General features: G+C 35.9%; 1 protein-coding gene across 10 annotated transcripts in view; it reads right to left on the reverse strand.

Moving 5' to 3' along the window:
* Positions 1-17,750, reverse strand: part of AHI1 (Abelson helper integration site 1) — a 214,339-nt gene that overhangs the window by 159,659 nt on the left and 36,930 nt on the right. For all 10 annotated transcript variants that reach the window (XR_007128105.1, XR_007128106.1, XM_047733429.1 and 7 more), the window contains exons 9-13: positions 14,381-14,566; positions 12,873-13,025; positions 10,550-10,682; positions 6,829-6,952; positions 1,112-1,341 (exon numbers count right to left, since the gene is read on the reverse strand). Coding sequence is in view for 8 of the 10 variants with exons in the window: in XM_047733429.1 (XP_047589385.1) it covers positions 1,112-1,341; positions 6,829-6,952; positions 10,550-10,682; positions 12,873-13,025; positions 14,381-14,566 (826 nt within the window). In the remaining 2 variants the exon portion in view is untranslated. The remainder of the gene's footprint in view (positions 1-1,111; positions 1,342-6,828; positions 6,953-10,549; positions 10,683-12,872; positions 13,026-14,380; positions 14,567-17,750) is intronic.

The following is a 17,750-nucleotide window of genomic DNA, read 5'->3' on the forward strand; positions in this document are numbered from 1 at the left end:
GACAAAGTTTGTAGGCACCTTTCTATCCCTGGTGACTTTTCCTTAATGTGTTCCAATTTCTTATCATCCCTGTAGTTAGATTGAATATATTGGCAATACTTTCATTTTGATCTGGATGCTATACTAATTAATTATAGCTATAGTCTATATATCCGTACTTAAAAACATTACAGCACAAAGCAAGGACTCCAGAAATGTTTGACTCAGAAACCTCAGGTCTAGGAATTTATGTTAAGAAAATAATTATAAAACAGTGCAACAAAGTTTTGTATATACATATATGTACATGTGTATCTATATTATTCAGAGAAATCATGTTCATGGTAGGAGAAAGCTGGAAACATCCTAAGTACTGCCAACAATAGAATGTTTCTTAAGATACATTCAGACAATTATATAATACATACCTATTAACTGTGAGCTGAATGCAGAGGTGCTCAATGCACAATGTACTCAGTAGAGAGTGTAAATATAGGTTTTCCCTGCTATCTATCTAATATTCTTTTGGTAGTTCCCTCTTCTTCCTCATTTTACCCTTTAACTCAAAAGCCACTTAAAAGAAACCTACTGGAAAAAGAAAGAAAGAAGCCTACTGAGGGGATAATTACCAATCCAACGAAATATATTTATGAAATTTGGTATATGACTGGTTATTACAGCAAAGATTAGTTGAATCTAAAATTTAAGAATTTAATGACAAATGATTTTTTAAAAAGATTTTATTATTAGAGAGAGAGTATATGCAGGGGGAGGAGCAGAGGGAGAAACACAAGCAGACTCCATGCTGAGCGCAGAGCCCATCATAGGGCTCAATGTCATGACCCTGAGATCATGACTTGAGCTGAAACCAAGAGCTGGACACTTAACGGACTGAGCCACTCAGGCGCCCCCAGAATTTAATGACTTTAAAATTACAAACAAAACTCCCTGACTGCCAAATCTGTGCCCAGGTCTATCATATGATCTGCAAAATACACATAAATCTAAAAATGTATAATCATCAATACACAAAATCCCTCTCAAGCTTAAAAATATTACCTTAATGAACAAAAATTATTTTTAAAAAATTCTTCATGCAACTAGCCTTCATTTGGAATATATTTTGACATACCTTCAATATCAAAACAGAGAGAGTTGATGAAACTTCTGTGAGTGTCAAACTGTCGAATCAATATCGCAGGATCCCCTCTCATATCAACCTTCCATATCCGTATCACAGAATCATAACACCCTGTAACTACCACTTCTTTTACAGCAGGATAGAATTTAGCCGTGTAAACAAAAGAAGGATGAGGTAAAACTCTGAAAGTACTAGTATGATTTATTTCATTTTTCCATATCCTGGAAAAGGATAAAAAGTTATATGTTGCTTCTGAAAGGCAGAAGTTTCTAAAACTTTTCCCAAAAACCAACATGGCCAATGGAACTTAAGTAAGCAATGACAATAACCAAAGGCAAACTACATTTTATAACAATCAAAAATAATGTGATCAAATATTTTATGGCTGGGGTTCTTTACATTTTGACAAAACTATTTCTTAGTTATTATCAAGCATAATGGTTAATTTGTCTACTAATTTTAATCTATACTGTAAAATGAAAAATTGTATTTGGATTTTTTTAAACAATTATTTTTGACATTGATTAAACACACATGGAATAGTTGGTGAAATACTGAATTTAGTACAATACACACAAAAAATAAAATATAGGGAGAGCTTCAATTATTCTCCATTTAGGTTGTATATATTGTTTTTGTAAAGTGCTCCCTAGTAGAGGTTTAGAGAATAAGCTAGTCCATTAACTCTGTATTTATAATTTCCAAGCCTAGAAAGTGACTGTGATCTCAAAGTCTTAAAAGCCATATTGAAATTACTGTTTGATACCTGAGTAAAATAAGATTAACTATGATATTCTGATAGAAAACAAGCTACCTTACATTAAACAATCAATTTATATTTAACACTTTTAATATGTCTTCCTCTAAATTATGGATAATTTTTAAAAAGTAATATTACTGTCACTGCTACAGTCCTGACAAAAGATTAAACCCTAAGGGTTAAAACTTATGTTAAATACTCTGCAGTTCTAGTCAGTGTGTAAAAATAGGCAAAAATCTAGCGACTGAAAGGTACTAAATGAGTGTGGAACACTGGATTTTTAAACAGTCTGATTAAATTGTCAGAATTAGAAAAATAGATTAATTATTAATAGGGGGATTTATAGTTCCTTCTTTTAATCATGACCTAAGAACTAAGGCAAATTAAGTCCTTTTCAAAATTATCGATGAAAGAAAAAAATACAGCTGCCATTCAAGAATAACATTCTGAGTCTTCTCAGCAGCTGCTTCAAATAAGGATATGATCTACAATTACTAAGAATCCAAACTAATAATGAAGGAAGTGAAAGAACATGTTTTCAAGTGAAAATAAAACACATGTATCACTGCATAAACATTTTTACCATAGTAATACTTTCAATGAATATATGCTACATGAAATACAATACTTATTAAAAGAATAAAATAACAAATTTGTGATTAAGACTGTTAAAAGAAGATTGTTTAAAAGAAAAACTTCAGCTGTTTGCTTAAAAATCTTAGCAGTATTATGTGAAATCCTATGTAACAGGCAGAAATGAAATAATCATATCTTAAAAGCAGCTCAATTAAAATAGACACAGTAATTTACAATAAAAATGAAGCCTTTTATGTAAAAACCTAACTGAAATCAATGATGGCTTTAGTCAAGCAAGCAAAGGTTGAGTCTAAGAACAACAGAAATGTATTAATGAGTTTGGGGAAAAAAGAGCTAATCACAAAGAACAAGGAAATACATAAATCTGTGAAGACTAGATGAGCACACAAAAAAATTATTATAGTTGGGAAAGAAAAAAACATACAGTTACAACAGTATGTATGATGAGGGGCAACACGGAGACATATGTGCCTAAATGGGAGCCATTACATGTGGGAAAAGTCTGATTATATGAGGAGCCATTGGTTAGAGAAAAATACAGATTTGTACTGAAGGTAACTAAAGAAGATTTTGGTTAACCCTACATGGCAAAGAGCTAACCAGTGGGAAACAATAACTCAGGAGTCACTAACACTAACCAGGAAGACAAGGAGAAGACACAGCCAGAAGTCCATGCCTCTGCCTCTCGGAACATTAGCAACTCTAATTCTCTTCCTTTGACTTTACCTTATTCATTTTAAGTAGTCCTTACCTCTTTCAAAAACCTCACTCTTTTTGGTTCTAGCCACAATGTTTCTCTTCACTCAGTTAATCCTACACAATAAGTATTTTTATGATGTAAAACATCCTCCAACAGTATCAAAGCTACATAAAGAAAAAAGCATACTTTATACTATATTGTGTATATATATAAAATATCATATGCTGGCAAAAAAACAAGAAAACTATAAGAAATGGTTAAATCTGAGCTGGGTTTTAAACAATGACTATGAGCCATCACAAAAGGCACTTAAATGGTTGCTGAGTGACTGAGTTGGGCAGGAAGGCTAGGAAAAGGGCATTTAAGCACCGGAAGAAGAGACATGGAGAGGAAGATACTAAGAGTATTTTAAAAGATTGTGTGGGTGACGCCAAGGGTACATGGCAAGTGCATAGGAGAAGGATCAATGAGAAACATGCCTGTAATGCCATGTTAAGGATCTGGAACATTTTCAAAAGGGTGGTGGGAAGACTTCTGAAGATCAGGGCATTATGAAGCATGGCTGTGAAAAGACGGAGGAACGAGAGACTGAACAGTGGGAAAGTTTAGCACCAATAATTTAAGCTAGAGGTAGCAAGGACCTGAAAGAAGGTAACAGCAGTGAGGATAGAAAGGGTGTGATGGAATGGTGAAGGTTTTAGGAGGGCAAACTGACAGATCTGTGGTACTTTTAGATATGGGAAGGAAGGGTAGGAAGAAAAAAAGAAATGAGTGCTATTCTGGACTCCTGGCTTGGGATTCAGGGTGGATGCCATTAAAAAATCCACAAGAGGACAAAATGAGGAAAGCAGTCTAGTGATATCAAGTCTGGTTTTAGATCTAAGGTGCCACTGACAGTCCAGACAGAGTAACAGAAAGTGAAACTCAGAAAAAAAGTGGGCGCTAGAAGTCAGCCCATAGAAGTGAGACTGAAAACTGGGGAAAATGAGAGAGACCAGGATAAGCACAGCAAACCAAGGAAGATGCTCAAATAGGAGGATTCTGGGAATAAACATCTACAGAGAACAGGCAGAGCTTCGAAGAGGAACAAGTGACAGGGAACAAGAACTGGCCAGTCATAAAAAGCAAACAGAAGAGGCTGTTAAAGAAACCATTTAATTGAAACTATTTTAAAACTAGTCAATAATTAATCACTTCAGTGAAAGCAGATAGGTTAAGGACCTAAATTGGCCACTGAATCTGAAAATCAGCAAGAGACTGCTGACCTCTTAAAGAAGGTTGATCTAGCGGGGGCGGGGGCAGTGAAAACTAGATTCACAGAGTTGAGCTAAAGACGTGTGTAGAACGTTCCTGATGTTGTAGAAAGAAAAATAATGTGGTAGTCCGAAAAGGAGGAAGAACTGAAAGAAAGATTTCTTAAGATAAGGAAATTTGAGCATATTTTTAAGATGAGAGGACAAAATCAATAAAGAGGAAGATACTGAAGAGATAAGAGAGGTAGGAAACAGAATTGTAGATTGAAGGGCTGAGATTAAAAGCACATGTCAAAAACCGTAAGAGACTCTTAATCTCACAAAACAAACTGAGGGTTGTTGGGGGGAGGGGGGGGATGGAGAGGGTGGTTGGGTTATGGACACTGGGGAGGGTATGTGCTATGGTTGAGTTCTGTGAAGTGTGTAAACCTGGCGATTCACAGACCTGTACCCCTGAGCCTAATAATACATTATATGTTAATAAAAAATTTAAAAAAATTTTTTTAAAAATGCACATGTCAAAGAGTGGCCTGAAAGGTGTCCTTACCCATACATCTTTGTTAAGAGCAGTGGACAGAGATAAAGATGGGTACATTTATAGATATTGGGTGGGAAACCAGAGGGAGATACGGGAAGTTCATGTCTGGCATAATTCACTGGAAGCTAAAGGCAGTCAGCTAATGAAAGCGGGCAGATGTGACTCAGGGTCGAGAACTTGAAGTGCCTCAAGGCTTGGATGTGCTGCCAGAGGAGTAAGAAAAGATAGCAGAATAAAGATAAGGAAAAAGCTTGCTTGGCTGAGATGACTGCTCGGGGGATTTTAAGACTTACAAATCCACAATCAGGCCTTTCCAAGGTTATGAATTTTTCCTCTAGTACAATCTGGCATGGGACAGAATGGCTGTGTTGAGACAACAAGCAGACCAGGGGTTCCAAAGGATCCTATTAAGAGGGACCAACAGCAGGTGCCTAGCTACACATGGAAGGAAATCAAGTCTCACCAATTACCACCTTTTGTTTAAACAGAAACTCAACAGTCCTGATAACATCTTAATCAATTAGACATTTTATATTAAAAAGGAAGCTGATAGGAGTAATAAAAGAGACTCAGACACTAGAAGTGTTTGTTAAAAAGTGTGTTAAAATTCAGAAAGCAGAATTAAATAAGAGTGAAGTCAGAAGGCATCCCAAACTGCTCTAAATGTTAGCTTCCTGGTGTACAGAGATAACATAGATTTATGTGTATCCACCTACATTTGTTGGAGTCAAATTAAATAACATATATAATATATATATAATATAAAGCATCTTGAAAAACTGCCTAATAATACATTTAGCATGCAAACAAGGTAGAACAAGCAGCTAGAACAGGTCAATGAAATTTTACAAAGTAGATTTAAAAAATTTTATGATACATATTAAGTTGGGAGGGATTAAATTATTTTATAACTGACATTCTGAAAAATGCAAATACTGAAAATTATAAAACTCTTAAAACATAAGGCACATATTCACTTACATGTAGGTATCCCCTGCTTTTCAAAGTCTGCCTTACACCACTTGGCTTTTACCTAAGACCTACATCAGTACCTGTTTTCACTAACCAGAAGAAAAGTGAAGAGGATTTTTACTTTAATGAAAAAAGGAGAAAAGGCAAAATCGGGTTCAGCACTTGTTCTGCTGTGAGCCCTTCCACAAGGGAGAGCGCAACCCCAGCAGCGAGGGGGCACTGCGACACTCGTCCCTGGAAGCTACACTCAGCATCTCAACGTCAAGCTGCCACAGGTCTGAACTGTATCTGTGAGCACCGGTGCTTTATTTCAATTTATTTTGTGCCCCCCTTAAAGAAAGATGTGTCCCAAGGTATCAGAAAACTCCAAGAGAAGTTATTTTTGGGTCTGAGAATGCTCAAAAATTTTTCCATATAAATTAACAGTTATAACTTCTTCCCCTTATGCCATACCTTTGTCTTAGACAAGGTTTCCATTCCTGTCTACCATGCACTGTGCATCACTGTGGCCTGGCCCCTGCCCATAGCTAACAGGGAAAACAGAAGCCCTACCATTAAGAGCTTATATTCTAGGAAAATATCAACTGTTTACCTTATGTCAAACAGTGCAGAGTATTAATCAAATAGTGTACATAATGATCATTTAAGGACACTGGGAACTAGAAGCATTATGTATTACATTAAAAAGATATATTTAATAAAAACATATTTAAGAAAAAGCTTTCCCACTACTACTGATCTAATAGGTCTATATGATGCATCTCTATGACAGTCCCTTGATAAGCAAAATATTACTTAAGCCTAAGAATAGCTATATCCCTTTATATTTTCTTTACTTTCCTTGATGGCCAACAACATACACAGTAAGTACTTCTCAAGTATACTAACCTGGCAGTGCCATCAGATGATGCAGTAAGGATATAGCGATCGTCATGGGACCAGCAAAGATCATAAATGATATTAAGGTGGCCACACAATTCTCTCATGAAACGCCCAGAAGGAATTTCATATACTACAGAAAATATTCAAAAATTAGTAGGTTTCCAGCCAGAGAGTCCTTAATCCAGTAACATACAAACATATAGCTTATAAAAATTTGCACACAGTCTCTAAGAATACCATCACCAAAGATATTTTCAGCATAAAAAAATCTCAAAGTCTACTTAAAAGTAGTTTTTCATTTCCTTCAGACACAAGAATTTACACATATAAAGTTTTATAGCATGCTACAATTACTCTCATCTCGTCAAAGCAATTTTCCTAGTAGTCTTCCACCATCAATTTATTAATCAAATAATAGATAACAGTTAAATTGCAATTCACTTCAAAGATTCTATAATTTGAGTTTTCATGAATAAGATATTACTTTACCTGAAAATCCATTAAATTCCAGCCAAAATTTTAATTATTTAAAGAAGAAATTTAAACTGTGCTATTAGAATTCTTTTTTAAAAAAATATTTTATTTATTTATTTGTTTGTTTGAGAAGGTGAGATGAGCGCCAGCCGAGGGAAGGGGCAAAGGGAGAGGGAGAAGCAGACTCCCTGCTGAGCAGGGGTCCCAATCCTGTCAGAACCGTGGAATCACGACCTGAACTGAAGGAAGATGCTTAACCAGGTGAGCCACCCAGGCAGCCCTTGTTTGAAAAAAAAATTCCAATACTAAAATGATATAATAAGAGAATTAACAGAGACCTAATCTGATAAACAAGACATTAAGGTGTTGCTCTAAGTTAGGTTCACAATGAAAGCTTTGAAAAAGTGACTTGAGAACAACAAAATTTGCAAGTCTCTACTTCCACCTAGTGGTAAAACCAAATGCCCTTTAAAATACTAAGCAGCACAAAAGTACTTCTGGAATAGCAAAGAAGCACCTCAGAATATCTGCTCCCTGACAAAAGCAATGAGAACACCTCAAAAATTATCCAAATTAACTTTTTCTGAACTCTATAAGTTAAACAAAGGCTTGCAACAACCTGAGGAGCATTTATTCAAGAAAAACAGCTTAATCTTGGTAGGAACATGAGCTTTGTGGCATTTTAACTTGCCATGGTCCCATTCCCCTCTCCCAAGCTGCAGAGTAGCTTTAGAAACCAATAGTCGCACAACTTAAAGCCAGCAGCCTAGTAGCCATGGCTTGGGCCAGAAAATATAAGAAGCTCCCCCCAAAGCCCCACTCGCAATACTTACCACTAAAAAGCTCCATTCCCAGGGCTTGGCTTTCCTTGGCTTGGCTCAGAGCCTGCTCTGTGTGAAAAGCCCTAACCCCAGGGGGCATGCTGAAATAATCAGTGGCACAGCTGGCTGAGGCAGTGATGCCAACTGAAGCTAAGGAGAGTGGCCCAGGAGAGGCTGAGCAAAAAAATGTAAAAGGAAAAAGCTGGAAATGAGATGTCCACAGAGGACTTTGAAAAGATGCAACAAATTCCTAGGAACCCAGCAGGACATATGCATGTGAACAAAAAGACCAGAGGCGCTCTCTCCCTCTGACTGACCTGAAAGTGAAGTAAGGCAGAGCTGCAACTGCCTGCCGTGAAGTGTTAAGAACGCATCCCAACACACACACACACACCCGGTTGGTAAAGGCTGGGCGATCTACTCACGCAAAGCATTTAAAAATCTCTACCATAGCTGACCACCAAGCTGAGTGAACAGAGATTTCAGCAACAACAAATACTGGGCGGGTAGGTGCAGAGGAGGGGAAGGAGAGGAATCGGATTTCCAGACCTGTCGCACATGTAATACAGAGACAAGAAAAAACCAAAACAGTCCAGTAGAGCCACCCACAGGAAACAAGGCAGTCCACAGAAACTGTCCATGAAGAAGCCAAGACATTGTTTTGGACAAAAACTTTATTTAAATTCACTCTTATAAATATGTTCAAAGATAAAAAGAAAACCATGTCTAAAGAACTACGGTGTGAGAATAATTTCTTGCTAAAATAACAGTATCAATAAAGAGACAGAAATTATTAAAAAAGACAAAAAATTCTAGAGTTGAAAAGTACAATAATGGAAATAAACAATTCACTAAAGAGGTTTACTAACAGATCTGAGCTGGCAGAAGAAAGAACTTGAAGACAAGTCATTTGAGATTATGCAGTCTGAGGAACAGAAGGAAAAACGATGAAGAAAAATGAATAAAGCTGCAGAGACTTGTGGGACACCACCAGGTGTATCAACAATGAGATGATGAGAGTATCAGAAGAGAAAAAATAGAAAGGAGAAGAACAATTTGAAGAAATAAAGACTGAAAACTTCCCCATTTTGTGAAAAACAGTAATCTACATATCCAACAAGCTAAACGAATTCCAAGTAGATACATCATAGCCAAACAATTGAAACGAAAGACAAAAATTCTTTTGTGCTTTGGAGACTTAAGCAATAAGTATGTCTAAATTTATATAGCATTCTGAATAAGATTTCTTTAAGAATAAAGTAACACATATTTATCACTGAAATGCTAAAATATAAATCAGAATGAAAATAATTCTTTCACTATCCAAATAAGAAATCTCTATTAATTCTCTGAAGTAGATATCCTAAGAATCTTTTTTCCTCCATGCATTGGTTTTGGTGAATTTTTAAAATAGCACAGTCATAATCAAACTACACAAATAATTTTGTTTTTTAAAGCTAACATTATTTCATGAGGAGGAGTATTTATTTATTTATTTATTTATTTATTTTTAAAGATTTTATTATTTATTTATTTCACAGACAGAGATCACAAGTAGGCAGAGACAGAGAGAGGGGGAAGCAGGCTCCCTGCTGAGCAGAGAGCCCGATGCGATGCGGGGCTCAATCCCAGGACCCGGGGATCATGACCGGAGCCGAAGGCAGAGGCTTTAACCCACTGAGCTACCCAGGCGCCCCCATGAGGAGGAGTATTTAATAAATGGTAGCCAAGCCAATTATGAGTCCTTGCTGAAAAGAATAAATCATCTGAAATAAACTGTGTGAGGCAGAGGGAAATTTAATACCACCTAGTACTTAGGGCAGACACCCACAAGGGGCAGGCAACTTCCTGCTGAGGAAGCTGGTTTTCATTATTACACAAGAAATTAGGGAAAGTATTTAATGTCTCTCACTTTAGAAGAGTAGAGAATGCTCACTTAAAGCGATAGAAATTTTCCTTTTTAACACGGTTTTCTGTATTTTTTAAAGGCAATTTGAAAGTGAAAGGTTTCTGGTCTCTCTGCTGCCTTCCCTACTACTGAGAAATCGTTCTCTAGGTACTCCTGTCCTGAGCTGTTACTTTCTACTGCATATGAAATTTGACGGCTTTCATAATTTAAATTATCACTTCTATCAACTGACCACATGGGCTAGAATTCCTCATGGGATTTATTAATCCCTTCATGTTTCTAAATTTCCATATTTAAGATAAGAAAATGCTTACAAAAATCCTCTTGCATGTTTCAAAAATAAACTTACCACCCTTCATTTGATTATTCTCATTCTACTTCTGAACATATATTTTATAGAAAGCTGTGAAATAATTATTAAAAAACTGGGCCTTACTCAAATTAAGATTTCAATGAATTTTAAAAAAACAAATGTCTTCCAGATAGACTTCGATCCCATTAAATAGATAGAATTATTACTTACAGATAATTGGATATCCATCTCGGCTGGCACAGGCCGCTGCTAATATTCTTCCATTATGAGAGAAAGCCAGACGAAAACATCCTCGTTCTCCTGTATTTAGTGAGAAGAGGTGCTTATTTGGGATACGGCAAGCCTAAAAACATACATTTAAAAAAAAATAAATTAAGAAGCATTAAAATTTGAAGGCTAGTTGTTAAATTACTGCAGTGGTAGAGCTTTATTTTTAAGCTTCTTGACTGTGATGCAGAGAAAGAGGAAAGTAAACAGAATGGATGGAAAACTAGAGTAAATTATTTTATTTCCTAACGAGGAGATCAGGTCTCCATAAAATAAAGTCACTTTACACTCCACTTCTAACTAGTACTTAATTCACCAAAAATACTTAATTGGGCACCTATGGGGCTCAGTCATTAAGCCTCTGCCTTTGGCTCAGGTCATGATCCCAGGGTCCTGGTATCAAGCCCCGCATGGAGCTCCCTGCCTGCTTCTCCCTCTCCCGCTTCCCCTGATTGTGTTCCCTCTCTAGCTGTCTCTCTCTGTCAAATAAATAAATAAAATCTTAAAAAAAAAAAAAAAGGAAAGAAAATTCATTATCTGGTACTCTAAAGCTGTCACTATTGCATGCGCATTTGCACACACACACACACACACACACACACAATGATACGTATATGTATTGCCACACACACAAAATATCTTATCACAAAACGCTGTAACATCCTTATTCCATGATAGCGATTTTCATGATTTTTGCTGAGCCATAAACTTCTTCTGAGACCATAACTGCCCTAAAGGCCTAGCTTAAGCGTGGGATGTATGAATGCTCATTTTCTCTCTCTTTTTATCTCTTAAAATAACCATCATTTGTGGCTACCTTCTGAAAGGTATTTTCAAAGTAATCACCTCCTGTTGGTTTCCCATTCACTAATTTTATTAAAATTTCATAGTTTTTATGTTTTCATTTCCTATTATCAAATGAAACCAAAACTTCCCATGTATAATACCTACTGTAGAAAATACTACTTTTATTTATCCTAATTACACCTCTTCCAAACTTCAGTGATCTTTAGTTCCTGGGTTTATTATTTTGAAAGTTCAATTAAACACATATTGGTCCTTTACTAGATGCAATGAATGTGGTATACTTCCTTGCAAATGTCTTTTCATGTATTAGTCACAGCATCCTGAATGTTTGGATAAATTAAGATTTTGGATAAACTGCATTTGGCAATGGCTCAGATGTACAAAATGAACCACTCTACTCTTTGTGGAACTAAGTAATAGATTTGCAAAACTGTATCAGCAATGCTTCCTGCTACTGCAAAATATGATAACCATTAATAAAAGCTTAAATAATCCTCAACCTATGGTAGAAAAATATACATATATAACCCATCAAAATGTGATTCACTGTGAAGAAGCTGGGGACTGTAAAAAAAATCTCATGAATCTATTAGAATGATCTATTTTTTTTAATAAAATCCATTTTACTAAGAAAACTCATTAAAAGTTTACCTCTTAAAACATAAAAAAAAATCTTTTTTTAATTGCTCTTATGGATTGAATTGTGTCCCCCAAAATTTGTATGCTGAAGCTCTAATTCCAGTACCTCAGAATGTAGCAGTATTTGGAAATAAAAATTTTTAAAGAGCTTTTTTTTTAGAGTGGAGTCCTAATCTAATAAGACTTGTTGTCCCTGGGATGCCTGGGTGGCTCAGTCAGTTAAGAGTCTGCTTTTCCAGCTCCTTACTCAGCAGGGAGTCTACTTCTCCCGCTGCTTGTCACTCTCCGTGCTTGTGTATGCACTCAAGCTCTCTCTCTGACAAATAAATAAATAAATCTTAAAAAAAGAAAAAAAAAAGACTTGCTGTCCTTGTAAGAGGAAGAGACACCAGGGATCTAAATGCAGAGAGAAAAGACCATGAAGAGGAGCAAGATGGCAGTCATCTGCCAGCCAAGGAGAAAGGCATCTGAGTAAACCAACTCTGACAACCTTTAACCTTGGGACTTCAGCCTCCAGAACTATGAAGGAGTAAGCTTGTTATTTAAGCTACCCCATCCGTGGTTATTTCCTTCTGGCAGCTCCAGCTAACAGATAAAACTAACCTAAGTCCTTAAACAAAGAGCTTATGATAGTGCTTTTATGCACACGAAATATACCCTATTATTATCAAGTAAATTAATGGAAAGACAAGACTGTGGTTAAAAGCAAGGATAATCTGAGAGTTTCCAGTAGTAAGCTAAAATTTCCCTCAGAGCTACTGGAGCTTTTAAAATAAATATAGGCAGCTCTAAACGAACTGAGAATAATCAAGTATTTCACCTGCCCAGGTAGTCGTTTCCACTTCACTACTTCTTTGGAATCTTCTAGTCCAGGTTCTGCATCTACTGAACTGGCCTCATGGTGTCCTTCACAATGCACTGGTTTACCTTTCTCCTCCTGGACAGCCACCACAGAATGGTAAGATGACTTTATCTGAATGTGTATAGAAGATGAGAAAATATAAATAGCAAATTAACCCTTTTTTTCTTTTCTAGCCTCTAGGGTATTTTAAATATTGAAACAAACAACGTGGAAATGTTTTCAAAATGTAACCCAGAAAAACATTCTACTTTTATGTACACTATTCTGCATAAGATGAAAAGTGCTTGGTTCTATACCCAAAAAGCCCTGAAAGTTTGGAGGAAAAAAACAGAACTCCAATAGTTACATGAAATGGTTTTAATAACTCTAGCCCTTTGTTTCTGCCTCTTCACCAATACCTACCAGATGTTATATCACAGGCTCTGATATACTATGGTATTCCTCACTTTAACATCACAAAACTGATATCAAAAAGACCTAAAGTTTTTAAATCTTCCTTTCCTTAAAAAGAGATTTAACTCCATTCAAATTAATGTAAACCAACCCTGTGGTCACACTTATATATAATATCACTTACAGAACATACAACTGTCCTGAAATGTCTTACTGCAAATAAGACAAAAACAAAAGTTCTGTTTTAGAGCGAATTATTTGCTAGAATCATTCATTGTTTTAATCTGTGGAAAACAGTAGTAGAAACATTATTTACCGATTATTTGAATAATATTATGGAAAGTGTGCCTATAAATCATGATACTGCAAATGCCTGGGCCAAATGCAGCTTGTTGTCTTTGCCAATAAAGTTTTATTGGAACACATCCATACCCATCTGTTTAACACTGGTTACATATGTCTATGTAGCTACTTTCTCAACTATAAAGGTAAAGCTGAGTAGCTGTAACAAAACCTGTATGGCCTAGAAGGCCTAAAATATTAACTACTCTTTTTTTTTTTTTTTTAAAGATTTTATTTATTTATTTGACAGAGAGATTACAAGCAGCAGAGAGGCAGGCAGAGAGAGAGGAGGAAGCAGGCTCCCTGCTGAGCAGAGAGCCCGATGTGGGGCTCGATCCCAGGACTCTGAGATCATGACCTGAGCCGAAGGCAGCGGCTTAACCCACTGAGCCACCCAGGCGCCCCAACTACTCTTGGGCTTTACAGAAAATATTTGTCAACACCTATTTTACATTATTCTTTTACCTTCCATTTTTAAAAAACCAGTATTACTTAAAAAAAAAAATTCTCCTCACACTGAAACTTACATTTAGGATTTAATATTCATTTAAGTATCTTTTATATATTAGCTAGCACAGTCTTAATACATAATTATTTAAAGTACCTTTATATTCTAGAAATCTAATAAAATAATTTTAGAGGTCTTATCTTTTTAGAAATGAAAAAGTCAAAGTCACCATTTAATTTCAACAACAGAGAATATATCTTTCTATGTGCTATTATTAACTTACACATTCTGGAACTTTCAATCCTCTTACAGTTACGTATAATGTTGATGGGTAATGATTCCTTGGATATTTTGACCACCATTCAAAAACCTCAACAATGTTTAATTGGGATCGAGGCTTAGTAGGTGGGTAATACAGCTGCAAACGAAGTTTTGAATTGATGTTTATATTTCCATTGGCTCCGAGAAGCTTAAAATAAGAATTCCAATAAAATGTTATTTTCACTAAAAATATGTCCAGTGAGCAACAGTACATAGTCAAAAACTCATTAAAAAAACTCATTTGCTGAAATTCCTTAGATATATAAAGCAAAGAACACTGACACAGTTGGTTAAACACAATTTCAAGATCATTTCGAAAAAAGGTAACCCAAATTACTTTTTAAATATTTTCCTGATAGATGCCTGGCCTGTACAAGTTCAGGCTGTTGGTAAAGCATTTACATTACTGTGTCAGATGTTACTTGGCACAAAGGAGATAATCAAGATACCTCTGTTTGAAATAACAGTGATAAAAAGCATAGTATTTAAACACAAAAAGACATTTTCTATTTATTCAGTATCAGTATTTTTAATGAACAGTTTTTAAAATTTTTTTTGAGAGAGAGCATGTACAGGAGAGGGGAGGGAAGACAGAGTGCACCTGCACATGCACAAATCTGGCGGGAAGGCGAAGAGAGAGAATCTTAAGCAGACTCCACACCCAATACAAAGCCCAACCTAGGGCTCAATCTCACTGTGAGATCATGACCTGAGCCGAAATCAGGAGTCTGATGTTTAACCAACTGAGCCACCCAGGTGCTCCTTTAATGGTAACATTTTAATGTTTAATGGTAACATTTCAATTTTTAAAACGTCAAAATCATTTTCAAAAAGTAATTAACATAAACTCATTTCAGGCATTAATCACATTTAAAAATATTCTAGTCTACCTTCTTAAAAAAGGCTATTCAATAAAAAACCTAAAACAACTTAGATTTAAACTAAATAAGCAGAGATGTTTATAAGAAAAATAAAATGTATATAAATGTTTTCTTACATTTCTTATAAAATGTTTATAAGAAAAATAAAAATCTCATCAACTCAAAATAGGTCCTCTTTCACTAGGCTATGAATCTAAGTAGAAAATGTCATGAGGCAGAACATGAAGGTGGCAGCCTAGGAGAACAAGGACTGAGGGCAGAGAATATATTCAGTGGTTGTTACTGACTGACGCATCTTGGAAAGGGAAAAAAGGGAAGATTTAGGAAAGACTCTAAAGCAGTGCTGTCCAAGAAAATCTTCTGTGATGATGCGAACATTTTATACTTGTGGTACCCCCAACACAAGACACAGTGGTCACATATGGTTTATCGAGCACTTGAAGTTTGACTAGTGCAACGGTGGAACTCAATTTTTAATTACATTTAATTTTAATTACTTAATTTGAATTCATTAGCCACATGTGATTTGTGGCTACCAAAACAAACAGTGCAACTCTAAGGCTCTAAATGTGGGAGACTGGGCTGATGGCAGTGCTACCCACTGAAGTAGCAGAGGATTTAGGTAGGATGCTCAGGTTGGGGAAGTCTGATATTTATAGGTTGTCCAAGTTGAAATATCTGAAATCTGACGTGGAGGCAAGAAAAGAGTCTAAGAAAAGTAGAATAAAGCTGAAACCATGAGTAGGATTGATATTAGAGAAGGAAGTGGAAGACCATGAAGGAAACTGAAGGAACGGTAATAGGGAAATGTAGGAAAAGATGGTGTCAAGAAAACCCAGGTAAAAGAGGTTCAAAAGAGTGATGTATTAGACACATACAGGTGTGATAAAAGTATAAAGGAAAAATGTTCACTCACTAATGTGGCAAACAGAAGTCACTGATGATTTGTTTGGAGATACTTTCAGAGCTGAAACAAAATACAGATTGCAGTGTGTTCAGGAATGAGGCATCAATCAACAGAGCTGGCAAATATATAGCCCATTTCATCCCTAGCCTTTTAGGGAAGGATGTAAAGTCAATGGAGGTCATAAACTGACAGGTGGTTATGATATACGGGGATAAAGTATAGTTTCAATAGAGGTATTCGGTAATTAAACATTAAGCCCTCAAGAGACTTCCTTCATAAGCCCTACTCCTATCTGCCTGAAGCTTTTAAGAGAAAAATATTATAAGGAGATATTATTCCCCAGCTTCTAAATCATACTTTCTATAGGTTGTTTTAATACTCACCATGCAATCTAGTTTACACTAGTATGACGCTTAGCATGAGTCCATGACTAAAATCAGTCAAGATCCTGTCATTATGGTTACAATTATATAATGTAAAATGTGGCTAAATAAGGCTTTATTATTTTATAATATAAAATAATAGTAATATATATATGCTAAATGAATTAAAAGTGCCTCTAGCTGAGAATTAAGATAAAGTCTCATTTATATCTAGGTAGGGTCCAGACTCTCCCTGCTGGGGTTTATTTGGACCACTACAGTAACTTTACAGTTATCTAGGACATTACTGGAATCAATGGTACAGGTATTAACACACTTAAACTTTAACTTGATTCATGCCACTTTCTTAAAGATTTTATTTATTTATATGAGAGACAGTGAGAAAGCATGAGCAGAGGGGAGAGGCAAAATGAGAGGAAGAAGTAGGCTCGCGGCTGAGTGCAGAGCCTGACGCAGGGTCCCAGGATCTTGACCTGAGCTGAATGCAGATGCTTCACCAACTGAGCCACCCAGGCATCCCCATGCTACTTCCAAAGGTGAATTTTTCCTAATCCATACATTTGTTAATTCTCTCAACAGACATTCACTGAACACTTTCTGTGTGCACTAATATGCTGGGAGCTGGTGATAATTAAAGAAGAGAGAGTTTCAAGAGAGTGCTATAAAAATGCAGAGATCTGGTAAAATAAGGACTAAAAAACATGTTCAATGAATTTGTCAAAAAGAAGTCACTTTGGTGACTTTGAACAACTTAGAATCTATGAAGGCAGTACAGAAATGTTACAGTAGAGGAATTACACAGAATACTCACACTTTGTAGGGGGTAGAGATGGGAGAATTCCTGATTTGCCATTTCTGCCAATGGCATAAAATGGATAAATAAAAACCTACACACACTTAAAGGTAAAAATGCTATAACACATTGTTTCCCAAGTGCAATTTATAATTATTACTGCAGTTCTGCACAAATCTTAACATTTTTAAAAGGAACAAAAGTGCTTTCTGATAAGACCACACAATGACAGTATTTACTATGTGAAAACAACTTTTTTTGGCCTTTTTTTTTTCCCTCTAAAGCAGTATGAAGGGGATAGAGAAAAGTTGTAACAGGTTACAAAAGGGTAATTTTAGAAGCTATACTGGACCAAGGGATTCCTAAGT

This window comes from Lutra lutra, chromosome 6 (genome assembly GCF_902655055.1).
Source record: "Lutra lutra chromosome 6, mLutLut1.2, whole genome shotgun sequence".
NCBI classification, from domain to species: domain Eukaryota; kingdom Metazoa; phylum Chordata; class Mammalia; order Carnivora; family Mustelidae; genus Lutra; species Lutra lutra.